The sequence below is a fragment of the Sceloporus occidentalis genome, unplaced genomic scaffold (genome assembly GCF_023333645.1).
Source record: "Sceloporus occidentalis isolate IW3139 unplaced genomic scaffold, rSceOcc1.0.p SCAF_203, whole genome shotgun sequence".
In the NCBI taxonomy this organism is placed as follows: Eukaryota; Metazoa; Chordata; class Lepidosauria; order Squamata; family Phrynosomatidae; genus Sceloporus; species Sceloporus occidentalis.
This window is the reverse complement of record NW_028317183.1, coordinates 366953-382993: the sequence shown is the minus strand read 5'-3', so window position 1 is coordinate 382993 and position 16041 is coordinate 366953. Positions and strand designations below refer to the sequence as shown.

The 16041-nt window shown below is 39.6% G+C and overlaps 1 protein-coding gene across 1 annotated transcript in view; it reads right to left on the bottom strand.

The window, feature by feature from the left end:
- Positions 1–16041, bottom strand: part of LOC149278044 (ankyrin repeat domain-containing protein 17-like) — a 36484-nt gene that overhangs the window by 4394 nt on the left and 16049 nt on the right. Inside the window, exons 13-31 of the mRNA XM_089502446.1 lie at positions 15768–15911; positions 15463–15565; positions 12548–13297; positions 11570–11718; positions 10836–10947; positions 10509–10654; positions 10114–10256; positions 9284–9497; positions 8971–9146; positions 8560–8722; positions 8053–8148; positions 7526–7642; positions 7039–7210; positions 6353–6785; positions 5735–5890; positions 4919–5068; positions 3110–4749; positions 2109–2294; positions 41–277 (exon numbers count right to left, since the gene is read on the bottom strand). Coding sequence (XP_089358572.1) covers positions 41–277; positions 2109–2294; positions 3110–4749; positions 4919–5068; positions 5735–5890; positions 6353–6785; positions 7039–7210; positions 7526–7642; positions 8053–8148; positions 8560–8722; positions 8971–9146; positions 9284–9497; positions 10114–10256; positions 10509–10654; positions 10836–10947; positions 11570–11718; positions 12548–13297; positions 15463–15565; positions 15768–15911 — 5287 coding nt within the window. The remainder of the gene's footprint in view (positions 1–40; positions 278–2108; positions 2295–3109; positions 4750–4918; positions 5069–5734; positions 5891–6352; positions 6786–7038; positions 7211–7525; positions 7643–8052; positions 8149–8559; positions 8723–8970; positions 9147–9283; positions 9498–10113; positions 10257–10508; positions 10655–10835; positions 10948–11569; positions 11719–12547; positions 13298–15462; positions 15566–15767; positions 15912–16041) is intronic.

Sequence of the window (16041 nt, the reverse complement as noted above, 5' to 3'; positions counted from 1 at the left end):
GTAGGACTCCATTTAGATATCGAACAAAACAAATAATTACCTTGACTCCCTCCCATGCCTTCAAAAGACCAGATTCCACTATGACCCACTGAAGCTGCCAAGTTGCTCCCGATCACAGATGGAGCAGAGGTCCCTGTCTGCCGTATCCGCGCTGACCGTTCTGTTCCAATTGGCACAGGAACTTTTCTGTCATGAGGCACCGAATTGGGTTTCTCAGACACCGAAGGGGATGGGGACTGTGCGCGAACACCAGCAGACACAGTCTGGCCTGAAGAATCTATATTAAAAGCAGTCATACAATTAACCATTGGAAGTCACAATATGTGAGTAGGGTACATCATGGCCAAAATATTTTGATTACACATTTGCAAATCACAGAAAGTATATGAAACCATATTAAATAAAGCTCTGCACTGGGATCAGGGCTGAACCGTAATCGTGAAATCAACAGGAAAATTGGGGTAGCCGGTTCATATGTTTAGTAATAGTTTGAACATAAGTATAACAAGTACAAAATATCAACCTGCTCGCTAACCCTTTGCATATGTCAGCCTGGGCTCTCGTTTGTCACCAGAAGCCACCATTACTAGCTTACTGTCGAAGACCGGGGTATGAGTTTATAGGACAGAAGAGACCCAGGAAGATCTGGGCAGCAATGCAAGGCTATCAATGATGTAATGGCGAGGGAGATCAGATGGATGTGAATTAGAAAAAGATTCTCCTTTTTCAAGGAATGGGAAAACCGCCAGTTGAAAAATAAAACCTAAATATAAGAAACAATTAACCGCTTTGTGAGAGGTTATTTTGGTACCCTTCATGACATAGATGTTATTACATTTCTGTGGTGTTTGTGTTTCGCTGTAATTTTCTTCTCATTTACCCACACAAAATTATATATATTTTCAGGACAAGGCCTTTCTTTAGATACCGTTGTTTTGATCATATTTTTTTTCTGTAATTCTCACGAAACGTACACCTGAATTGCGAAGTTTGTTGGGTTGTTTGGGGGCTAAATTTGGGAAGTGCGTGTTTTTCATTTTGGAATTTTGACATATGGTCGTCCTAAGTCCATCTCCTATTTGGAGGACATCTTTAAAGCCAGCCATTTAAATTTGCTCCAATGAAACCATATTTTTTTTTAAAAAGAAACTATAAATTATTTCAAATGGTGATATTTTAACACTTTCCATGCATAAAATCTACCACCAGCCTTTGTCAAAGTTTGTGCTATTAAGTTTTGGTTTAATTTACCATCGCAAACACCGTTTGAGCGAAGAAAGCCACCAATTGCATTCTAAGCTCGTTTAAACCAATAATATGCCAGACAGGTCGAACTGTATGATTCTCTGTTTATCAAATGATTAAACTATATTGGGAGCTCAGTGATGTTGCATTTAAGAGATCCCCAAAGAATACTGCAAATTGTATTTAACCCCTTGATGACAAAGCCCGTACATGTACAGGCTTAAAATAGTTTTCAATGGGTTTAGGGACCACCCATTGTCCTTAAGGGGTTAAGAAAACCTCACTACCCCCCAAACCCCTTAAAACCAGTAGAATTAAAAAAATAGTACACTAAAGGGTAACATATCGATGTTGCCAACTAGAACATAAAAAGGAAAGCAGGTACATGGTGTATCACAGTAATCGGGGGATGTTGCTGAACATAAATTGGGTTATTAAATAAAACAATGATCCATATGCATACTCACATTTATTGGGAGTTCTATTCTGAATATTTACATAAATTAAGTCGTGGTCCTGCAACTTTCATTTGAGTTAATTTGGAAATTAATGACAGCAGTATGCATATGAATTTGGTGGTTGTTTAGAACTAATGTTACTGTTGCAAATTTTGAAAACTGGTCTTATCACTATGGCATTGAAAGGAGAGATAATGCACCAGACTTCCTTTTAATATAAAAATGTGTCCACACTAGGCAGTAACTGAATTTTCCGATAGCCCTTACTTCCTAGGCGTGCTCCTCATTCAAAAAGTGTTTATCAAAAGCAGTTTATCAGGGTGTAATATGAGCAATTCAATTGGTGTATCACTACATTCTTACTCTACACGCAAAACATTTAAAAAAAGTCATACAATAACTTACCACTGGACGCTGATGAAGATGGCGTCAATAAACTTAAAGGAGAAAAGTGTTGCCTGTTGAAATTAGCAGCTGTATGAGGACCCCCGGGTGCATACATTTGACTTCCCGAAAGATTTGAGGCAAAGGTACCCAGATGGGTTGTGGATGATGCCACTGAGGTGTAAGATGAATCCATGTTTACAATACCTTTAATGGCAAAAAAGAAACATTAGCTACAAATGGCAGTATTGGTAGAATGTGTAAACAAGTTTATTTTTGCATAAAAAAACAGACCATCTGAATGTTATGTACACCTTTCAAAAAGCTCATGGGAAACTTATGAAAAACAGTTAAGTCCTTATTTCTGACTACCTTTAGACAATAAGGATTCAACACTGCCTATGGACATTGCCTGCACCTGTACGGTTTGCAATTGGCTCTCCTCACCTGGACTGAAGCCAGGCTGCAGAAACCCCTTCCTTTGCTAGCAGTTAAAACTTAATGCCACATTTGCTTTGCTTTCCCATAGGAAATAAAACATCCTTTGTATCCAAAATGTTATGTCTAAAATACAATCTTTTGGCAAAGCTGCTTGGTGTTAATCAAAGCATATCACTATATGCATATTATCGAACCTGCACTGATCTTTTGAACAGCATATTCTTTCCCCCAGTTGTTAAGTTGCTGGAGTAGAATAAGGTTGGTGGTCAAATTGATAAACGTAGTCCAAATCCATTGAGTGAAAGCAATCCCAAAGTGGAAGAGTTGTACATGACAGAACTGTCACAGAATATTTTTTTTTATTGTTCCTGGGACCCACGGAAACAGACTCAATTTAGTTACATATCTGAACATTTTGACTGCCCGGTGCATTAGAACAAATTCTAATATCTTAATTGCGTGAAAAATCTGAGCTGTGTTTGACAAATTCTGCACAGAAAGGGGCAAGCAGAATTCCGTAGCACAATATCCAATCAAAAGGCTGACAATGACATATTAAAGAGTTACAAAAAGACACTCACCTGACTGATTTGGAGGTGGCCTTTGCACAGATGGCCTGAAACCTGGGGCTTTGGAAGTTTCAGATGGAAGCATAGAGTCAGGATTTGGCAAATATGAAGCTTGTGTGGAGAGCATGGAATCTTGAGTTGACTGAGAAGAAACCATAGAGCCACCCCAGAAAGGGTGAGGAGGATTAGGATTATTTTCAAACAGTGTGCTAAACGGACTATATGGTAAAGCAGAGCTGAAGTTGGGACCCATTGGTTTGCTTGAGGGGTGACCAGAATTCTGAGCAGCACTTTGTGTGCTTAGATTGTGAGGATGTGAACCAAAGGACTGCACACTCTGCGGCCGCTTCATATTTGCATGTGCAACAAGGCCAGACACCGGGGAACTCTGTATGGGTACTTGATTCTTGTGAGAGGGGTTTGCTCCATGGGAGTGAGGTCTAACTGCAGAATTTTCCATTTTAGCAGCAGACTGTGTAGAAACCATAGATGGCTGGGATAAGGAATATGATGAAGACATGTTAGAAGGAGCAGCCTGGTGAGAGGGACCACTTACAGCTAAGTTAAGGGATGGCACCATCCTTGGATCTGGTGGAGGGGGAGCAGGTGTCTGCATTGGAGGTGGTCGGGAATCTTGGGAAATAGAGTTTGAAGGATGCTGATGTGCCGAGTGCATTGAGGCACTCCCAGAGGTAGAGCTCGCTTGCTTGCCATTGCCTGAGCTAGTTGCCTCCATGACAGGCTGGCTACCCAGATCCTGCTCAGAGGAAAGTGAGGTCCCTTTATTTGGAGAACATGTCAGGCAATCAGAGGGGCTGCTTCGAGATCCCCCTCCAGGTAGGGATGGCGGGGATGGTGATGATGCAGGTCGATGTTCTTTGGCAGTGGGAATGGAGCATGTGGAGGCTGTTGGTGTGGTGACGTGGTTGCTTGCAGTTGTGGTTAATGTGGTTGCTGTGGCGTTAGAGGTTTTAACCACTGTGACAAATAGTTGTCTTCTAACTGAAGGTGAGCCGAGGCTCACACTTGAGGATGAGACAGGCACACTTGTGGCAGCAGAGCTTGAAGTAACAGTTGGGCTAGTAGACGAGACTCCAGGGATCACCTGAGAGCTATTATTTTGGGTAGTATGGCGAGGCATCACGTGAGGCTTAGGAGAATTAGTAGCTCGTGCAGGGCTAAGAGGTCTGACAGGAAAGGGGCCCCAGGTGGACTGGGCTGGAGGAAAGGTACTTCCAAAGTGTGTCATAGGCAATCGAGGAGGACGGATCTGTTGGAAAGTCTGGGCAGCGAGTAGAGCATGAGCAAACTGCGGCGGAGGATAAGCCAGAGGGAGAGAGACTGGAAATCCGGGTCGCACATTATTCACCGGGTTTTTCAATGGTTTGTGAGTAGATGCTGAACTAATGGCTGGGACTGAGAGTGCAGAGGCAGCTTGTGATGTCGATGACACTGTGACAGCAGTGACTTTAATGCCCATAACTGAATTGTTAACTGAGGAAATGGTGGCAGAAGTTGAATATGAAGTTTTTGAGTTCGCAGAGGAGCTTTTTAAACGATTCTTTGGGATAAGTTCATCTATTTCTTTGTCAGGATCTTTAATGAGTGCATTAATCAAATGCGTTGCCTGTCTGGTGGATTCTGTTCCACCTCTGCGGGGAAAAAACATGGAGACATACGTTTAGTAGGAGTTTTTTTTCTTAAATAATAATTAAAAAAAACCAGCGGTTGAATGTAAGTCTAAGTCACTCAAGTGCATAGTACTGTAACATTAGGTGCTCTATTACTGTCAATTTGCTTATAACATGCACAGAATTTTACCTTATTGTTATTATTCTGTCTCCGGTTTTGTCCTTTTGTTTGTCAATGTCGATATGTGCACCTGTGAACTCTCTGATAGCATTGATGTTACAGCCACCCCTCCCAATAACTCGTGAAATGACTGTAGATGGTACGGACACTTTCTTTGACCTGGGAGCATATAAATATATATATTTATATATTTAAACTAAAAAGCATGAATTTGAGTCATTTTAACACTTGTTTATACCACACAGATATGCATTCTGAGCACTGAAGAATACTACACAACAACGCAAATTTTGTGAGTGCATGTATAAAACCTGAAATAAGCACATTGGCTATTGTTCTGTAGTCCTAATATAAATGCTATTTATAGGTATCTCCAGGTGTGGAACTATGCACATTAATAAAATGTGATCAAAAGTTACTAAATCAAAATAGTCAACAGATGGGTAGGGGAAACTGCTGCAATCAAACAAAACTGTATAACGTTTTTCCTAAAAATGATATTCTTTGATGGCAAAGTACATATATCGAATTACACGCAGTGAACTTTCACACCACCATTACAATGCAGGATTTCTGTAAGAACGATACAAAGCTACAACTTGGATTTCAAAATGAGGACATTTTCCATTTAGGACAATGGGCTTTAAAGTATATTAACAATTATTTTTAGGATGATTTGTGGTGCGGCACCTTGAAGGACAGGTTTTCATCCACGTCAGAGTTATTGAACGCCACAAGGTACAACATTATATCCCTCCGTCAATAGGACCACCTATAGGCAATTAACCATTTATCCCACAATTCATTTTTTTCCCCACTACTTACCGTCTGACTACTTCTTTCCAGCCTTCTTCCCTCTTCTGCCCCCTTTTAGGACTAGCTATGGTAAGCTTCCCATTAGGAGACGAAAGCGGCGAAGGCCCAGATTTAGTGCTTGCGGACAATGAATTAACAGTTGCTTCAACAACGGATTCCGATAACCTTTGAGTGTTGGGAGGGGGAAAAAAAAACAAAAAAAACTACAAATTTAAAAATGCTATCTACAGAGTCTAAATAGGTTACACTATTTTAACTGTTTCAATTGTGTACCAAGCAACATCCCCAAAAACTATGGTAGTTATTCTATACCAAGTGTCACATCTGAAAAAAAAACTTCCTAACCTGTCACAATTCTAAGATGTGGTGTGTGAAATTACTCCAAGCGGTGTTGAGAAGCTTTACCCCTTGCGAGTGAAATAGTGGTATGCAGAACTGCGCTATATCAAGCACAAGACAAGGCCAATGTCCAACATGTAAAGTGCTGCCCTGCAGTACGAGTGATGTATAAAAGAGCACAAGGCAGATCCTTACACACGCTGCAATTACATATGTAATGTATGTGCGCTCCTCCAATAATACATGATGATGAAACCCTAGCTGGGAGAAAACACAAATTTAACTTACTTTACTGAAGTTTTAGCTGGTATTTTTCTATCCTCCTTGGGAGAAGTGACAAGGACAGAGGGTTTCTTTTTGCTTGGTAAACTAATGTCAATTGTAGAATGATTGTCACTCTTATTGCTGCTGTTACTGCTCTCATCGCTGCAGCTGGAGATCCTCATGTTGTCACTGTCTCCACTTTCACTGGTACTGCTGCTCTTAGACTCTCCATTGAGCTTTTCTTGCTGCCCATATGCAATAGGGAGCTGGTCTTCAAAGATAATCTGCACATTTTCTGCAGCAATTTTGTTCTTTCTAGTTTTCCGCTTGGTGCTGCTGGTCGTTATTGTATTGTTTCTTTTCCCATGAGACCCAGCGAGTGTCGTCCACGTGGCAGATATTCCAATAGTGGTGGTTGTGGTTGCACTAGGTGGCTCGGTTAAGACTTGGGGTTCATCTGTTTAATAAAACACATACTGCTAAGCTTGCAATCCTGGAAATTTACAACAGTAGTGCCACCTATATATTGTAGAATATTTGCAGGATCCGTAATATAGTGAGCAACTTTTGAGGTGGTGGCATTAGTAATCATTAAAAATAATTTTAAAAGATCTACAGTAGTAGATCTATTAAAGTAATACTGTTTTCTAATTGAAATTATTAGACACTACATTTTTGTAACAAAGTGGCTCATACTTAAGATATATTACCCTCAGCTTTTTGTTTTTCCTTCTCAAGAGCAGCTTGCAGTTCAAAGTTCTCCTTGTTTTTTGCTTCAATTTCTTCAAGTTTTCTCCTTTGCTCCTCTTTCTTTTTTCGCCGTTTCTCCTTCCTTTTCTCTCGTTTTGCAGCCAATGCGAGCCTTCTGCTTTCTTCTCTCAACTATATGAACAAATCACACGTTGTGAGGACTGCAACTCAACTAGGATGTAAGCAGGATTCATGGCAACTTAGTTATAACTACTACTTTGCATATATATTCAGCTTGTTTAATACTTATTGTAAAAATAGAGCCAACCAAACTTAAAGAACCTACAAAACAGTTTGCTCATGACACCAAAAAGTTCTAAGCTTTGTAACTGCATTATAAAATATAGCAAAACACCTCACAATTACTTAACATGAATGGTACAACAAATTACTAATGTAACATAACTGGCAATCACAAAACGCAAAGAAAAAGAAGACACCGTGTACCTTTTCCAGATCCAGCTCCTCTAAAAGGATGCTAGCATTCTTGTTTGCTTCAGCAGCCTGTCTGTCTTTGGCTTGAACAATTGATTCCATACAGAGGTGGCACTTCTTCAACATCTCCTGAAATGAATATTACCATAAAGAAAAATTGCTAACAAGCAACATGTCTTACATGTAGGGAAAATGGTAAAAAAGATAACTTAAAATGACTTTAAAATGTGTTCACAATTTGAGAATGCACAGGTCCAATATGCAGGCTACTAAACTGTCGGACTCTTACTTAGAATAAAGCTATAGAAAATAAGAAGTGCAACGTTTTATGTTTAAATCTAAACAAGGCAGAGAACTGGACACAAGTTACTCTTGTGATGGTTATTCACTTAGGTGGAAATGAGGACAAGTGACCACCCCCGCTCACGAATGAATGCATAAAACCGTAGCTCTTGGACTGAAAAAAAAAAAAAATTCTACAGAAAACCCGTTACAACTTGAATAATGAACGAGCCCTAGAAACAATTTTGATGTTTTACCTTGTCTGTTATGGTAGCAATGTATCTCATGCACTCGGAGTCTGATGGGAATTGGTTTACCTCTTTCACAAGGTAGCGCACCACCTTAACATGACCCTGTATAAGAAATAAACATAATGAAGAACAATCTATGGACAATCATACAAAAGGCTTAGGACAAAGCATGCAAAACTACAGAACCGTTCGAGAATGTAAAAGCCTAAAACTTGAAGGGTTGATTGGATTTGTTTCTTTAAGGGAGGCAAACCTAAGCCTCATGAAGATACTGTTTGAAAAATGTCACTGCCTAAGCTTAAAAAGGATAATGCTCTGAAGGAGCGCCAGTATGTCTTTAAACTGCAGATGCAACATTGATCATGAACCGGTGCACTGAAGATGCACCCAGTTCTCAAAAGAAACGTTACTTTATTCAGAGTAGCCCAGGCATAAATTCTGCTTTCCCGGAATAGGGCCACATTTACATTATAAATGTTCATCAGCAAAGTGAAACATTCAAACGCATAATACCTTTCTAAACGCTGCCATGAGAGGAGTTATCTTTCTGTTGTCTGCTGCATCTACATCAGCTCCGGCCTGAACCAACAGCTGAACAACATCCAAATGACCTCCGTTCGCTGCCAGCCACAGAGGAGTGTTGCCTTTTTTGTTGCGGACATCAATATGTGCTCCCCTACAATAAAAGAACTGTTCAAAGACTCCTACATATTACAAAATTAATGCATGTCACGAGCAAACAAGGTGCTACATTAAATATTTTAGTATGGAAGGTTTTATGCTGCTGTAGCATTTTAAAAGGGCACTTAAAGTAGACTACAGTACTTCTGAGTTAGACATTACATAACAATTACATACACACAAACTATGTTGGATAAGTAACGCGTCAAAAGCCAGTTATACGGACAGTTATTTAAACAATACCTGCTGATAAGGAGCTCACAGAATTTATAGTGGCCCTTGTCTGCTGCAATGGTCAGAGCCGTGTCTCGTGAAGATGGCACAGGAGGGGCGTTCACATCTGCACCTTTATCAAGAAGCACTCTCCCCACTTCGGCATAACCACCGGATGCGGCTTCCATCAAGGGAGTAAGACCAGTCTGTAAGAGAGACTCGTTTTATACAAGACAGTTCTGAAGAAAATCCGCAATATATTTTCTTTCACTGTGAGGCAATGGATGCAGTGTAATGGATACATGAAAAGGCCAGTCAACTTCATACTTTCTTCTGGTCTTACCTTAGCTCTATGCTCCACATTAGCTTTCCTGTCCAGGAGCAGGCTAACCACTTCAGTTCTCCCTTGGAAACAAGCCAGAGTAAGTGCAGTATTGCGATTGGTTTCTATTTGGGCATTGATGTCCGAGCCCATATCCAGGAGAAGTTTCACAGCAGATGTGTGACCATTCATTGCTGCCAACATCAAAGGAGAGATTCCCAACTTGCTACCAGTTCTAGGGAACAAAACAAAAAAAGTAAAGTCATTAGTGCAATACCGTTCTAATTTGCAAGAGCGTGAGGATTGCCAATACACTCTATATGCTTCAGTTCAAATATTAATGAGTGAGGCTATGCATTTATAGCAAAATTAATGAGCACCCTAAGAACATACAAAAGGAATGCTGGGCAAAGCTTTCTATTCTAGCAAGACCCTACTCAGCTCAAATCAGCCAAATCATTCTGAATTAACAATATTATGTTTTATATAGCACCAGCATATTCTGCAGTGCTGTACAATAGGTAAACAGGACATGACAAGTAGTACATAACATAATTGGAGTTACAGAAACAGGTGATGAGCGCCTGGCTCAAAACAAGCTTACAATTTATGCCTCAAGCCTATTTAAGGAGTATACAACTGGTATTAGTTGAAATAGGAGAAGTTGTTCTAATTCCTTTCTGTTACGTAAACCTAGTATATAGCAACTATTCCCTTCATAAAGACAAGGACCCTCAAAATGGTGTAGCAAGGGACTTTAAAAAGATTACAGAACTATAGAGGAGAAAAAAAGTTGGGATTAAATATCTAAAAATGTAAACAGAACTGCCAGAGTTTTCTAGAATACATACCTGGAATTGATCTCAGCTCCAGCATTCAACAAGATTTTGATAATGTTTACATAGCCACCAGAAGCAGCCAAACTTAAAGGGGTGTAGTCTGAAACATTTCTATGTTCTTTATTCGCCCCACGGGCCAACAACAACTCCACCACCTAGAAATAAAATATGCTAGTGTATTAAACAAAAAAAAATCATATACACCTGTTACACACATGTAAGATGTCTATACATGTATGTCTGTATGTCTTTGCAGAAACTAAGAAGTAGGTTTCCAGTGTGTCCATTTTAAATATGCCCAGTAGCTTAATTATGCACACTAGGATTGAGTTTTATGCCTAAAGGAAAATTGGAACACAGGCACTTTAAATTACACACAATTTGGACATTTTTTACGTAAAGGTTACCTCTTGTCTGCCTCCAGAGCAGGCCAAAGATAGCGGTGTGTCTTTGGTCCTCTCAGATTGAGCTTCAATATCTGCACCGCTGTCTAACAAAATTTCCACCACACCAACATGCCCAGCGGTTGCAGCCAAAATAAGTGGGGTGAAGCCTGTAAGAGATGGAGGATACAGGCATTCAGACAGTAAGCTTTTACAGACCACAACCACCACACACAGGTGGAGCCGTCACAATTTTGAGGACTAGCTAGAGTGGAAAGAACACGAACGGTATTCTAACACCACACACCAAGTCAACGTAAGGTAATATAAGCCTGATGACATTATGTTTACCTTTCTTGTCTCTATGTTCAATATTGGCCCCTCTTTCTAGAAGCGTCTGCACAAGTTCCTCATGTCCACCGGCACAGGCCAGAGTCAGAGCGGTATCATGATTACTTTCAGTCTGCACAAAAAAGCGATAAACTCAAACACCAAGAACAAAGACAAGCCATAATGTTTGAGATAACTCATTTTAGAGCATCATTGTTGTTCAGGCTAATTAACGAGCTTAAGCTTCACACAAAGTAGGCCGTAACAGTTTTCTGGTGCATTTTTCCTGATATTTCCTAAATGTCAAGTTAGTTCAAGAAGACCTCTTTCTGCTTATCCCACGCACATTTAAATTCCCAGCACAAGTCACAAAAGCCAAGGCAGAGAGGGGGATTTACAAATATATGTGACAGATTCAAGACAAAATTGAGGACTGATTTAGGTTGGAGTCTTCACATCAGGGAAAAAAAAAACTGACAGACTAGGTGGGCCGAGGGGGTTCTTAATTGCTGTCAAAATATGTTTTTATACAAAGCACACTCACATGCACTCTAATCCATTATATGATGGTCAAGAGTCAAATTTGACTTTTTTGCAAACCAAATGCAAAGAGGGATTTGTCAAAACCCTTTCTTTACACCGGGATGCTTCCACGCACTTCAGATCTTTTCCCGGAAGGAGATGCATTGGGCTGAAAACATTTCATGCTCAGCAGTGCGCAGTTTTAAGAATGTAACCAGACTTTTTCACCTTACCTGTGCATCAATATCAATCGAAGGGTAGATAGGCAACATGGCTGAAGGAGAGATGATAGGGCTTGGAGTTGGCGTCTGAGGTTGGGAAATGGAAGTTGCAATGCTGTGGGTAGGAGTGTTTGATATTGCAGATGTTCGTCCACTCACTGCTGTTGAATAAAACATCTACATTTAGTTGGGCTAGAAAGAATTAAAGCACCGGGTTGCACAAAATTAAATAAGGGATATATTTACTACAGGTAACATTTTATAGAATAGTCTAAAATGTTTGTTAACATGGTTTAATGTCCACAAACAAAAACTTTAAGTTACTTTGTAACCCTTTAAAAAAAAGGTATATACTTTCAGTAGCCATTATACAAGGAAAGAATTACTTCCCAAAAATGAGTTTAATTTAAGCAGCTTAAGTATTACTTTGGTTATCCTAAGAAGGGAAAGTAACAGCAAGATAATATGGAACAGACCTAGAAAAGATGGATTTAGAAAGAATGCATATGATAGAAATGAAACTGTTAAACATTTCACATAACATCTAAAGAAAGCCTTGCCTTTTACCCATGTATTTAGACATACATTTTCACTAAAAATATCAGTATCTGTATATAGGTTACGGTAGGTTTCGGGTAGACTCCATGTTAACCATCAAGGACCCCCCCACCTCACAGGAGAGATTTCAGCTTTTCACATCTTTCCTGCTTAGCAACAATTGTATTTCACTAACCCACCATACCCAATCATGGCTATGAAATGAACCCCTCACCTTGCAGAGATCCCAAAGTAAATTATTTAAGGAAAACACCCACAAGTTATATACTTTGAGTAGTTTACATGATAAACTTGGCAAGCTCAACAATATACCTTTTAAACCTGTCTAATCCTACAAAGGTGAAACAAATAGCACTGACACACTGACAAAGACAATCCTGGCCCCCTTCACTCGCACAAAGCACAACTAAAACCTGCTTGATTAATACCCACCTGCCATGATGTCATCTAGCGTATCAGTGAGGGTCTGTGCAGGACTGGCTACCATTAAACCTTCTTGTGTTTCGGAGAGAACACCTGGCCCAATACCAGTTAGCTGTGCTTGACCCAATTCTTGTTGTCCCACTATAACTCCTTGGAGGTCTGCTAGATTTGCAATGGGCCCAGAGGATAAAGCACCAGCTGCTAAAGGTAAAGCTTGTGGTATTGCCAGAGGCTGCATGGGGCTAAAACCCATCTGTACAGCAGGTTGCTGAGAGTCCTCCTTCAGCAGGATGGTGTCAACCTGCTGTAAATGGGCATAGTCTACTTCTGTAATTTCTTCACCTACTGAAGTTAACAGCCCCAGATGCTGGCAGGATTGTTGTTGCTGCTGTTGCTGAAGTTGGATTCTCTGGGCCTTCACTTCAAGGTATTGTTTTTTAAGCTGCTGTTGGGTCTTTAGCTGCAGTTCCCTCTCAACCTTTTGAAGCTCCTCCAAAATCTTTTGTTTCTTCTGAATCTGCTCTTCGCGGGTTTTGTTTAGCTCCTCTATCTTCTCCTTGGTCAGCTGGTCAGCATGGGCCAGCTCCAGGGACTGTAACTGGGCATTCTTTTCAATGGCTTCTTTGATCCTCTGCTCCAACTCTGTTAGCTTCCCCTGAGCCTCTTCAACAATGCTCTCTGGAGACTGACTGCTGATGTATCCCTGCGCATCCTGGCCACCGTCTGGCACATGGCCACTGGACTTCTGCTTAGAAGCAGCTGTGTGAAAAAGAAACCCCCTCAGAACCAAGTGGAAGCCAAAAAGAATGGTATTCTCATGACTGAGCTATTGTCAGGCATTGGTAGAAAAAGGATAGGCACATGTACTATAGCCACAAAGATTAGAGATAGGCTGAACGGGACCATACTTTAACAAAATGTACAAGTCTGTACAAAGAAAAGGCAATTTTCAGGAAAAAGCAGCTGGAATTCTGAAATTCTCTGATAGAACAAATTATTTTAAATTTTGTATTGCGCTCCAGCTTTTCAAACACAAAAAACAGCAGGTATTCTATATAAAAATGTGCTAAAAATATATAAAATGCACCTACCATTAAAACAGGATTAAATACACAATGAAAATAAAAAGCAGAAAATTAAAGAAAAAAAAAAAAGAAAAGCTAAGTTGGTTAGAGAAGTAGCGGAAAGATGCATTAGTATGACTGATAAGGAATTTATATCATTTATATAATATAAATTCACATGTAAGTACCTGTTGCCTAAATACACACACTTGCAACATTGAGATCTAATGAAGTATTGTAAGGTGAACAGCTTACACTGAAGCCATCATTAACATAACAACTTAACTACCTAAAAGTCTTATAGAAATAGCAAAATAGTGCCAGATGGGTTCATGTGCCACATTTGTGAAAACAAGAAGGCTTAATGTTTCTAGGGGTAGATTGAGTGGTAACTGACAAAATTTAACAGTTGTTAAAAAAGTTACAAAATGTCACACCTCATATGCCTTGACCATCTATACACCGGATTCAACTGGAGTTCTCAAAAACTTAGCATTACTCTGAAATACTTTCAGAATTGCCCAACGGCATTCCTTGGAATCTAAGTCATTTTCATAGTCAAAAGGCTATTTGATATTAGACTACTGTATTGATCTGGGCTAGGGAGCTTTTCCAATGTTTTTGCAATGCAAAGTTAAGTTGCATTCATGCATGCATGAGAAGCTCAACAGGGATAGTTCTTAGTACAGAACGGCATTTCAGCTACCCTACAAACGTCATTTAGTGAATAAACCCATGTAATTTCTTTGCATTCAACTGCTAAAGCTATTTAAAACACTAGGGAGACACCACCAAGAAACACGCAAACCAAAACATATTCGACAAGCATTTACACACTGAACAGGCTTTGCTTGGTTCATAATTAATGTTGATATATATGTAGTAAAAATAACAAAGCTCCTCTAGAGAGAATGGTGGGCAAAATGGGATAACAGCACATACACAATAAGGAACAGACCAGTCACAATCAGTACCTGAAGGGTTCAAATTACTACTTCTATTTACTTCACTGGGAAAAAACTTAGCATAACTTCAGAAGTTACAGTGCCAAGAAGGGGTCTTAATATCATAAACAAATGTACTACAGACCAATAAAGGAGTTACAGAAATAGGGCAGCGTCTATGGTCAGGATTCAAGATTTTAGCGTTTGACTGGTTGTTTAAAAAAAATAAAAAAAAAAAAATAGTGATCCCCCTCCTGCAACATCCAGATAAGCTGGCTTGGAAAATAGTAAATACACTTGTGATGTTATGTCATAGAAATTACTGCCTTAGTTCAAGTTACTAAACGTTTTAACCGCAGATGGCTAGCCTAGCCAAGATGTCCTCATGACTAAGAAATGTACTCCTGGCTCTCCAGATCTCAGTTTTTTTTAATAACCAAGTATGAACCGTTTTTCAGCAATTTATCTGAGCAAAAAAAAAAAACGTGCAAGATTTCACGCCTCTTAAATTTGGAATACGCAACAGAATTTCCCAATTTTAGTACAAAATTTTATGAAACCAATGTGATTTAAGGGCCAGATTATTATTATTTTAAACTTTTAGTTTGCATATTGGAGAAGTATTCATGTGTTTTATTTTTGAGCGGGAGGGGTGCTAAAAATCACAGAATGAAGACAATGCAATTCAGTGTATAGATGAATGTAAATATTTCAAGTCTGTAGTACTAACAAAACATCCTGAAATCTCTACAGTGAAAATAGACCGGAAAAAAAAAAGTGGTGACATCATTAGGAGTTTGGAAACTTTAGTGCTAGTAATACGTAGGTTTTAGCATCCAAGCAACTGTAAGAAAAAGTGAGCCCAAAGTGCCGATCTTAAACCAATAGAAGTGAAGTGTGAAAAGCTAACACTGACCTTTATTTCTGATGGGAAGGTTTGTAGCAACATTGGCAGGGGGTTTGTCTGGTTCCTGGGGTGGGACAACCATTGGCAGTGCCTGCATTGGTACACGAGGAGCCTAAAACATTGGATACTGTCATTGCTAACATTTCTATGACCTGCATATTATAGAAAATTAAAGCATGCATATATAACAACTAAATGCTGCATAATTTGCTGCTACACACTTATGTTAACAGGTACAACAAGAAATCTCCCCATCACAGATGTAGACAAGCCGACTACACTGGAAAATCCTATGAACATGGGAAATACATTACCCGATTCAAATCATGGGAAGGTGGTGTGAACTGTGTGACATCAGGCGGGGGAGCAGAGAGAAGGTTATTGGGGTAATCCAACAGGTAGCAAACCACACTAGTGTGACCACCTTTGGCAGCTTCAATGAGCATTGTAGAACCATCCTGTAAGAAAAATAAGGTACACTTATTACTGGCACGTTGACATTTAAACAAGTGTGAGGCATTCCAGAAGATAACCAAGCTTCATCCATAGTGATTTAACATACAAAGTAACTTGAATAGTACAGGAGTA